Source organism: Procambarus clarkii, unplaced genomic scaffold (genome assembly GCF_040958095.1).
Source record: "Procambarus clarkii isolate CNS0578487 unplaced genomic scaffold, FALCON_Pclarkii_2.0 HiC_scaffold_263, whole genome shotgun sequence".
NCBI classification, from domain to species: Eukaryota; Metazoa; Arthropoda; class Malacostraca; order Decapoda; family Cambaridae; genus Procambarus; species Procambarus clarkii.
The window spans coordinates 164503-175868 of NW_027189296.1; the positions used below are offsets into that span (position 1 = coordinate 164503).

Consider the following 11366-nt stretch of genomic DNA (forward strand, 5'->3'; position numbering starts at 1 on the left):
ATACCCATTGTTTCGTGTTCTGTCTTGTGTTGATATTTTTAATACCCTAATAATATCCCCCTTGTTATGTCCATTCATCCACTTGTAAACCTCTATCATGTCACCCCTAACTCTTCGCCTTTCCAGTGAATGCAACTTAAGCTTTGTTAATCTTTCTTCATATGATAGATTTCTAATTTGGGGAATTAACTTAGTCATCCTACGTTGGACACGTCCAAGCGAATTTATATCCATTCTATAATACAGCGACCAAAACTGAACTGCATAATCTAAATGGGGCCTAACCAGAGCAAGTTACATACAGTAACTACCACTACACACTCTCTCCCACATACAGTACAAGCACTACACACTCTCTCCCACATACAGTACAAGCACTACACACTCTCCCCCACATACAGTACTTCCACTACACACTCTCCCCCCACACAGTACGTCCACTACACACTCTCCATTCACGCAGTACAACCACTACGCACTCTTCACCACACACAGTACGACTTCTACACACTCACCCCCACAAACACTACAACCACTACACACTCTACCCCACACACAGTACTACCACTACACACTCTCCCCAATACACAGTACTCCCACTACACAATCTCCCCTCACACAGTACGACCACTATACACTCTCCACCACACACACAGTACTACCACTACACACTCTCCTCCACACACAGTACTACCAGTACACACTCTCCTCCACACACATTACTACCACAACACACATTCCCTCACACACAGTACTACCACTACACACTCTCCTCCACACACAATACTACCACTACACACACTCCCCCACACACAGTACTACCATTACCCACTCTTCCCCCACACAGTTCTACCACTACAGACTCTCCCCTACACACAGTACTACCACTGCACACACTCCCCCCCCCCACACAGTACTACCACTAAACACTCTCCCCCCCACACACAGTACTACCACTACACACTCTCCCCCCCACACAGTACTACCACTACACACTCTCCCCCCCACACAGTACTACCACTACATACTCTTCCCCCACACAGTACTACCACTACACACAGTTCCCAACACAGTACTACCACTATATACTCTCCCCCACACACAGTACTACCACTACACACTCTCCCCCACACAGTAATACAACTACACACTCTCCCCCTGACACAGTACTACCACTACACACTCTCCCCCACACAGTACGTCCACTACACACTCTCCCTCCACACGGTACGACCACTACACACTCTCCCTCCACACAGTTCCACCACTACACACAGGACGACCACTACACACTCTCCCTCCATATAGTGCGACCAATACACACTCTTTCCCCACACAGTACGACCCCTACACACAGAGTGCGGCCACTACACTCTCTCCCTCCATACAGTTCGACCCCTACACACACCCTACACATAGAGTACGACCACTACACACTCTCCCTCTATACATACCCAATCGTTTGGGCTGGACGGTAGAGCGACGGTCTGGCTTCATGCAGGTCGGCGTTCAATCCCCGACCGTCCAAGTGGTTGGGCACCGTTCCTTCCTTCCCCCGTCCCATCCCCAAATCCTTATTCTGACTCCTTTCCAGTGCTATATAGTCGTAATGGCTTGGCGCTTTCCCTTGAAAACCAATGGTTGGGGAAGTAAAGCAAGGAAGCTTCCCCTGATCGGCCGTCTGGTCTCGTCTCCTCCATCCTGCTCCTTCCCGGATGAGATCCCCGTCTGGCGGCTGGTTATGGCTAGCCTGATGAAGGGAGCCATCCTCGCTACTACAGTTTCTGTCCTTCTATCCCTGCTGAAAACTTACTTTGCTTGGCCTCATTATGGTCTTAAGCCCGATGATATGAAACACAAATCAGACCAAAAGGTCTCCATAAAAAAGAAACACAAAAAAAAGAGACCAAAGTCTTTAGAGGAAAAGGCGATAGAGGAACAGGCGTTGGAGGAAAAGGCACGTTTGGATGAGGAAAAGGCACGTTTGGATGAGGAAAAGGCACGTTTGGATGAGGAAAAGGCACGTTTGGACGAGGAAAAGGCTTTAAAGGAAAAGGCACGTTTGGACGAGGAAAAGGCTTTAAAGGAAAAGGCACGTTTTGACGAGGAAAAGGCTTTAAAGGAAAAGGCACGTTTGGACGAGGAAAAGGCACGTTTGGATGAGGAAAATGCACGTTTGGATGAGGAAAAGGCACGTTTGGACGAGGAAAAGGCACTCATGGATGAGGAAAAAGCTTCGGAGGAAAAGGCTTTGGAAGCTTTCTTCGCCGACGTCGCCGCCCGCGCCCGCTAATCATGCCCGAAACGCTTTGCGTAATAGTGGCTTTACGCATTGTATGTACTAGCTATACCTATAAGTCAAACAATCCTTGTAAATATTTATTGTATGTATGTACCTTACCTAAATAAAATTGTATTGTATTGTATTGTATAAAACTCCCTCCCTCCCTCTCCCTCTATACAGTACGACCAGTGCACACTCTTCCCTTAACATACAGTACGTCCACTACATACTCTCCCCAACATACATTACGACCACTACACACTCTCCCCCCACACAGTACTTCCACTACACACTCTCCCCAACATACACTACGACCACTACACACTCTCCCCCTACACAATACTTCCACTACACACACTCCCCCACATACAGTACGATCACTACACACTCTCCCCCTACACAATACTTCCACTACACACACTCCCCCACATACAGTACGACCACTACACACTCTCCCCCTACACAATACTTCCACTACACACACTCCCCCACATACAGTACGATCACTACACACTCTCGCCCACAACATACGACCATTACACACACTCCCCCACATACAGTACGATCACTACACACACTCTCGCCCACAACGTACGACCACTACACACTTCCCCACACAGTACGACCACTACACACACTCCCCCACACAGTACGTCCACTACATACAGTCCATCATACACAACCTGTCCCCAGAGGCCCACAACAATAGGATATCATCAGCGGCATATGCTATTTTGGCCAACATATGAACTGCTTTTAAAAACTTGTGTAAGGAATAGTTCTGGACCCTGTATACCACTTATGTCAGACCAATCATGTAATATGCATCTCCAGCCTGGAGTCCATACTTAGTTAAACACAGGATAAAGTTAGGGAAGATTCAGTGGTAAGCCACCAGGCTCGTCCGGGAACTGAGAGGAATGAGCTACGAGGAAAGGCGAAAGGAGCTGAATCTCACGTCCCAGGAAAACAGAAGAGTAAGGGGAGACATGATCTCCCCTTGACCAATAAAATTCTCAGTTCTAACCTAACTATAAATCCACAAGTGGGTTATAATATTACTTAATACCTACTGTTACTGTTTCTTTAAATTTTTCAAAATGACGAAACCCAAAATCATTTGGCTGGGTTTAGTTGTGACGGTGAGCTTGAGTGTGCTCACTTACAGTGTTACTATTTCTCATACCAGGCAAAATGCTCTAATTAGAGCGGCCCGGGCGGAATCCGAGACCCAGTTCGCGCAGACCAATGGTTGGGGAAGTAAAGCAAGGAAGCTTCCCCTGATCGGCCGTCTGGTCTCGTCTCCTCCATCCTGCTCCTTCCCGGATGAGATCCCCGTCTGGCGGCTGGTTATGGCTAGCCTGATGAAGGGAGCCATCCTCGCTACTGCAGTTTCTGTCCTTCTATCCCTGCTGAAAACTTACTTTGCTTGGCCTCATTATGGTCTTAAGCCCGATGATATGAAACACAAATCAGACCAAAAGGTCTCCATAAAAAAGAAACACAAAAAAAGAGACCAAAGTCTTTAGAGGAAAAGGCGATAGAGGAACAGGCGTTGGAGGAAAAGGCACGTTTGGATGAGGAAAAGGCACGTTTGGACGAGGAAAAGGCACGTTTGGATGAGGAAAAGGCACGTTTGGACGAGGAAAAGGCTTTAAAGGAAAAGGCACGTTTGGACGAGGAAAAGGCACGTTTGGATGAGGAAAATGCACGTTTGGATGAGGAAAAGGCACGTTTGGACGAGGAAAAGGCACGTTTGGACGAGGAAAAGGCACTCATGGATGAGGAAAAAGCTTCGGAGGAAAAGGCTTTGGAAGCTTTCTTCGCCGACGTCGCCGCCCGCGCGCAGGAAATAATAGAGTTATAGTAAGACTACTTCAACTAGCTAAATGATGAAACTTGTAACGAATATCAAAGTTTTTGACCTCAAATTTACCTCAACGAGTAAATCCGGATCGACAATGAGCGACAGCAATGGTAAGTGCATTTACCTATGCGATACAAGACTGCAGAACAGAAAAAGTTAAGGAAAGGGAAATGAGAGAGCCCAATCGGTTAGTGTGCCTAAGGGGGCATTTGAATGGTTTTCGATCCAAATATGCAATAAATGAAAACTGGTTCGATTTCAATCAAATTTTTTTTGGACGAGTTTTATATGAAAAGAGTTTCATCTGGTCCAAGTCTCATCATCGAAGCATACATAGGAAGGGAGAAAAAAATATTGAAGTAGGTGTCAAAATTATTCCAAAATGTTCAAAAACGATTATCAAACACACGTGTCAACTGAAATCATACCTATGACTCTCAGCTATCACAATAGCATATATTAGAAGAATATTATAATTAGTATTATTAGAAAAATAATTAAGTTAATAAAAATCAATTTATTTTTCATTTTTTTTATCGGATGATTTGCATGAAACTTATACACCTGACTGCACGTAAGCCTATCTGTAAGGGTACCAATTTTGGAGGAAACTGGTTCATGACAACCTCAACCACAGATGGCAGCACCTTAGACTTCTCACCCGTTCTCAACCCGTTCTCACACAAGACAGTACATATATGACTAGTGCTTAAAGTCAATATGTGGAATGTGATTTAGTACATATGTGATATATTCCCAGTTAACTTTTTTACCAAGGCTCAAACTCTTCCTCACGTACCAATTTACGTCTCACAGTACTCGTCCATCAACGTAGATAGCTGAATAGTCGTGATTGGTTCAATTATAACGAAAATTGTAGTTTTCAGGTCCCACATGGGTTGTGAAATTCACCTACTATTGTCCATGCTCTTATAATATTACAGATCAGCTACATCCTATTGAAGGCTCGTAGTTTTGTTTTAAGAAATATTAGTTGTTCTTAGTAAATTATAATAAGCACAATAAATTATTACATAGAATAAGTGCTTCACCAATCAATATTATATACCATAGTTTGTGCTTTAGAAATCTTTAAAGAATGTTTTGTAGGAACGCTAACAGAAAACGATGTTATGTTGGAATGTATATAGGGTAAACTACTGCAAACAGGATGGTATGGTGTGGATTATTGGAAACTATAGGATTAGTATAGGGTCCACTACCACCTGTTAGGTGGGTAAGGGGTCCAATAACACCCGCAGGATGAGTATGGGGGTCACATCCACCCACAGGAATGGTATGGGGATCACTTCCACCCACAGGAAGGGTATGGGATCCAATACCATCCACTGGATGTGTATTGCGTCCACTACCACCGACAGGATGGGTATGGGCTCACAACCACCCACAGGATAGGTATGGGGTCCAATACCACCCACAGGATGAGTATGGGGTCCACTATAACCCACAGGATGGGTATGGGGCTCCAACCACCCACAGAATAAGTATGGGGTACAATAACACCCACTGGATATGTATGGCATCCATTGCCCCCACAGGATGACTATAGGGTACAGTATCGCCCACAGGATTAGTATATAGGGTTCACTGCCGCCCACAGAGTCGGTATGGGGTCCACCGCCACCCACAGGGTCGGTATGGGGTCCACTACCGCCCACTGGGTCGCTATGAAGTCAACTACCGTCCACAGGGTCGGTAGGGGTCCACTACCGCCCACAGGGTCGGCAGGGGGTCCACTGCCACCCACTGGGTCGGTAGGGGGTCCACTGCCGCCCACAGGATCGATAGGGGGTCCACTGCCGCCCACAGGGTCGATATGGGGGGGGTCCACTACCGCCCACAGGATCGATAGGGGGTCCACTGCCGCCCACAGGGTCGGTAGGGGGTCCACTGCCGCCCACACGTTCGGTAGGGGTCCACTGCCGCCCACAGGGTCGGTAGGGGGTCCACTGCCGCCCACAGGACCGATAGGGGGTCCACTGCCGCCCACAGGGTCGATAGGGGGTCCCTTACCGCCCACAGGGTCTCTATGAAGTCAACTACCGCCCATAGTGTTTGTATAGTGTCCACTATCGCCCATAGTGTTATTATGGGGTCCACTACCCCTCATAGGGTCGGTATGGGGGTCCATTACTACCCACAGGGTGTGTCTGGGGTCTATTTTGGCAATACTGCTTTTCCAATCTCATTTGTTGTTCAATGTAAAATATTTGTTGCTCGACTTGCAACAATTTATATATATATATATATAGTATAGTGCCTTTGCAATAATGTACCAATGTGTGTATTTTCATAACTCGTTTTAAATTGTTGAAAAATAAATAACTACATTGTGAATGCAAGTCAATGTTTACATGCTAAATCAGAGTTGCCAGATTCCGCTTAAAATAGCAAATTGTGCTTATTTTCAAAGCTTGAGAATTTAGCTTTAAAGTAGTTAAAAAACTACGAATTTCGCAATTTGCTATGTACTTTAGTGTACTATTTTAAAATAAGGTTGGTTTTTAAGCTGCAAGTCATATGAATCTCAAAAAAAGTATATTATTAACAATCTTATCTCCATAGTTCACTAGTTTCTGTAAATCAGATCTGGTAACTGTAGGCCAAGTACTGGTAGACTCAAGACACAATGTGTTGAAGCTATTCTCTTTGAAGAAGTCATCTCGACAGGATCTTCCAGCTCCAGCTATAAAACTTCACCAAACATGGATCTACCTAGTACATCCAATGGTAAGAAATTACTAAACTGTAGTAAACTGAATCTGACACTGTCATATATATATATATATATATATATATATATGTATGTGTGTATGTATGTATGTATGTATGTATGTATGTATATATATATATATATATATATGTTGTACCTAGTAGCCAGAACGTCGTACTCGGCTTACTATGCAAGGCCCGATTTGCATAATAAGCCAAGTTTTCCTGACAGTATATTTTCTCTAATTTGTTTTCTGATGAAATGATAAAGCTACCCATTTCATTATGTATGAGGTCAATTTTTTTTATTGGAGTTAAAATTAACGTAGATATATGGCCGAACCTAACCAACCCTACCTAACCTAACCTATATTTATAGGTTAGGTTAGGTTAGGTAGCCGAAAAAGTTAGGTTAGGCTAGCTTAGGTAGGTTAGGTAGTCGAAAAACAATTAATTCATAAAAACTTGGCTTATTAGGCAAATCGGGCCTTGCATAGTAGGCTGAGAAGTGCGTTCGGGCTACTAGGTACGACATATATATATATATATATATATATATATATATATATATATATATATATATATATATATATATATGAGGGGTACCACCTCTGGTGCAAGTGTAGGGACCCATAGCCTCGGAGAAGAAAATAAAGAGTACTCAGAGAAGACCTTGTGGATCCTCACTGAACACTTTCATATTTTCTTCTCCTACCACCCTTATTCTTTTGGTATGTGTGTATATTTATCTAACTTTATTTGAAAACGTCATTACACAAAAAAAGTTACAATATTGATTATATATATATATATATATATATATATATATATATATATATATAATTTTTTTTTCTTCCAATAATATAGTATTCGCTTGAAATTAACAGCCTGGTCAATCAGGCTGTTGGATTCAACTCCTCTCAGTTTTGTTATACAAGTTACAGCATGGTTAATCACATCCAAAATTAAAGTTATTTCCAGATGCAGTCCTAAAATTTTTAACATTGCTCTCACTAGTGTTAATGTAGATTATTTCATAATTTAAATAATATATTTAATTACTGTAGTACATTTTAACAACAATTTAACTTATAATTTTTGCAGCATAGGTCATTTGAATATAAGTATTTTATTAGAAACTATTTCCTTCAGGTCTTCAGGGAAAATTCTTGAGGAGATGCACAAACTGCAAACAATGTGTGCATGTCCGAAGCAATGTTTGCAAGTTCTGCCAGTGTGACTTCCGAAACAGTAGAGAATTAATGAAGAAAGAAGAGGAAGCCCGTTTTCTACTTAAAGGCAAGAAGGCTTTAGAACGAAATACAGCAAGCCGGGTTCTACGAAGGATTGAAAATCAGGTATTGAAGTTTGTCTACATCTGTTGTATTCATTTGTATTCTTCTTATGCTGAACTTGCTTGATAAGGTATAGAATCAACATGAATAATGCTGTACAGTACTTACATACTATTTGTTTATTTATTTATATACAAGATAGCACACTGGGATTATGAGAGTACATAGAATTGATGTTTTTACATTCTTGTAAAGCCACTAGCACACATAGTGTTTTGGGCAGGTCCTTAATCTTACAGATAATTTTAAATAGGCAATTTAAAGCTTAAATGGAAAAAATTGGCTGGTACATTGTAAGAAAGTATCACAAAGATTACTATGTACATTAAAGTAAAATTTGAGGGTTATCAACATATAAATTGTAGCATAATTTGAGGAATATTTCAAGGTATAATATAGTAAGATATGCATTCAATATAACAATCATGATATAAGGTGATAGCAATGATTACAATGGAAAAGTTGTATGGTTTAGGCACATATATTCTGGCATTGGATTTCATAAGATACAGTGCGAGTTTAATACACTAGTTAGGAAACTATCAAGAAAAAATTTAGGTACTTTTTGGTTTTATTTTTTAAAATGGCAGAAGTTGGACAGTTTTTAAATTTGTTAGCAAGTTAGTTCCATAGACAAGGTCCCTTTATTTGCATAGAGTATTTACACAGAATAACTTTGACTCTGGGGATATCAAAGATATTTATTTCTGGTATTGTGATTCTATTATGGGTTCTATTGCACATGCCCAGCTATGCTTCAAACATTTATTTTGTTGCATTTTCCCAGATAGTGTTATTGTTTAAATATTATTTGCTTTTCAGCTAACATATCTGCGTGGCTGTGGGTATGAATCAATCGTTATCTATTACAAGAAAGGACCAGCACGGGTGACGCATGGTATCCTACCAAACAACGTAATACAAGAAGAGGACAAGAAGATCTTCACCACTAACTTCTTTTTGTGTAAGTAGTTCACATAATATATAAATATATCACCACCTATTATTTTCTCTCATATATATATATATATATACATATGTATATATATATATATATACATATGTATATATATATATATATATATATATATATATATATATATATATATATATATATATAATTTCAATTCAATCATCTCTGTCGTTGATGTATATGGCAAAAAGTGTGTGGCCCAATACAGCACTATGTCTTAACGTAATGGGTCCAAGGGCCCATAAGGTCTCGACAGCATTAAGGGCCCTTTAGCAAACCAGTGTGCTGGTGCCCCTATGACACCCATGACGTCTTTGTATCATTTCAAGTTTGTACATGTACTTCTTAAGATATGGGCACCATACAACTGCTGCATATTCTAGCTTTTGTCTAAAAAAATCATGAACAATTTATTTATTATTTATCCATGAATGCCAGAACTAAACCCTGTGGTACTCCACTCGTGACATTTCTCCAGTCCAATACATTGCCTCTGATTACTGCCCTCATTTTTCTATCAGTTTGAAATTTTTTAATCCATGTTAGAAGCTTACCTGTCACCCCTCCAATATGTTCCAGTTTCCAGAACAAACTCTTATGTGGAATTCTATTGAATGCCTCTTTTAGGTCCAGATAGATGCAGTCAACCCAACCATATCTTTCCTGTAAAATTTCTGCGGCTCGATCATAGTAACTGATTAAATTTGTTACACAGGATCTTCCATTTCAAAATTTTTTATTTTTTATTTTTATTTTTTTTTCCAGCACGCACAAGGAAGCTTGATGCAGATAAACTTACATTAGGATCAGAAGGTGATAGCGATAATGCCCTGGAAAAAAATCCTGACGAGCTACAAGTGCAGCAGGTGCATAAAGTCCAAAAAGTACCGCAGGTGCAAGAAATTCAACAATTACAAAAAGTTCCGCAGGTGGAACATTTACAAAAAGTTCCGCCGGTGCAACAAGGGCTACCATTAGCAATCCTTCAGAAACAGCAAGAAGTACAAGTAGTAAAATTTGAACCACAGGGAACTACACCAGGAAAACAGTGTAGTAACAACGGAATGGGAATTTTAAAATACCTGAGGAAACAGGTAAAAAAGGACAAACAATAGAAATGGTTCCTTACACATTATTTGGTAGTTTATAGGTATTTTACTTATAATACTTTATATTATGTCTACAGTTTATAATTTAGTTTACAGTTAATTTACTTTTCAACTTCCATATCTTACATGAAGGATTTTTACTGTTTTTCATTTTTAAAACCTTATTAGTATCATTTATAGTTTAGTGTCAATTCACTTATAATACAATATATGGAATAATTTACTAAATTCATTTAACTATAATAAATTTAAATAAACATTTTTACCCCAGGATGAGTTTCAGTCACCCTACCCAAAAAATTAATGTTTCTTTATTACTAATCTTGTGAGAGGTAGCTTATTGTGCAGCCCATACTCATTCTGTGAGTGTTAGTTTATTGTGCACCCCATAGTCATCATGTCACCCAAGCCTGCTGCAGCTGCACCTGAGGGGTGGTGTAGGGAACCATTAGTGTACTATTATGATTTGAGAGAGAGAATGCTCTGTGGACAGAGCATCAATATGGCTTAAGGCATTGAGCTTTGCCTCAAGATGAAGCTTGGGCTGATCTCTGATTTGCTTCTTGGGAGTCTTCATTTACGTGCACCCCATACTCAACCACTTTGTAGTAATTAATTGTGCAACCCATACTCATCCTGTTACCAGTAGTTTGTGCAACCCATACTTATCCTGTGATCCCTATCCCTCTACTTCAAGTCCCTCAAGGGGCGCACGAATTCAGTTTGGCATACTGCATCCTGCCTTCCCATCCCTAGCTACTGACCCATCACAATATTTTATTTTATTTTATTTATATATATACAAGTAGGTACATTGGGGTTGTGAGAATACATTGAATAGTACAGTATTTACAATCTTGTAAAGCCACTAGTATGCGCAGCGTTTCAGGCAGGTCCTTAATCTAACAGATAATTTTAAGTAGGTAATTTCTATCAGAATTGATAAATGATAATAAATACATTGTTTACATACATACATTACAAATACATACATATAAGCTCAAAAGCTTCATTGAAGGTTGTAACAGAACCCATGAGCACCACA

At 40.6% G+C, this 11366-nt stretch overlaps 2 protein-coding genes across 2 annotated transcripts; both read left to right on the plus strand.

Annotated features, from left to right (window-relative positions):
* The first annotated feature begins 3384 nt into the window (after positions 1 to 3384).
* Positions 3385 to 4151, plus strand: LOC138361223 (calcium-binding and coiled-coil domain-containing protein 2-like). Its single transcript, XM_069320640.1, has 2 exons — positions 3385 to 3544; positions 3784 to 4151. Exons 1-2 carry the CDS (start codon positions 3385 to 3387, stop codon positions 4149 to 4151), a joined length of 528 nt encoding a protein of 175 aa, XP_069176741.1.
* A 2427-nt stretch (positions 4152 to 6578) lies between these two features.
* Positions 6579 to 10591, plus strand: LOC138361222 (uncharacterized). The gene is made up of 4 exons (XM_069320639.1): positions 6579 to 6902; positions 8037 to 8242; positions 9062 to 9203; positions 9978 to 10591. Exons 1-4 carry the CDS (start codon positions 6878 to 6880, stop codon positions 10325 to 10327), a joined length of 723 nt encoding a protein of 240 aa, XP_069176740.1. The 5' UTR covers positions 6579 to 6877; the 3' UTR covers positions 10328 to 10591.
* The last annotated feature ends 775 nt before the right edge of the window (positions 10592 to 11366 follow it).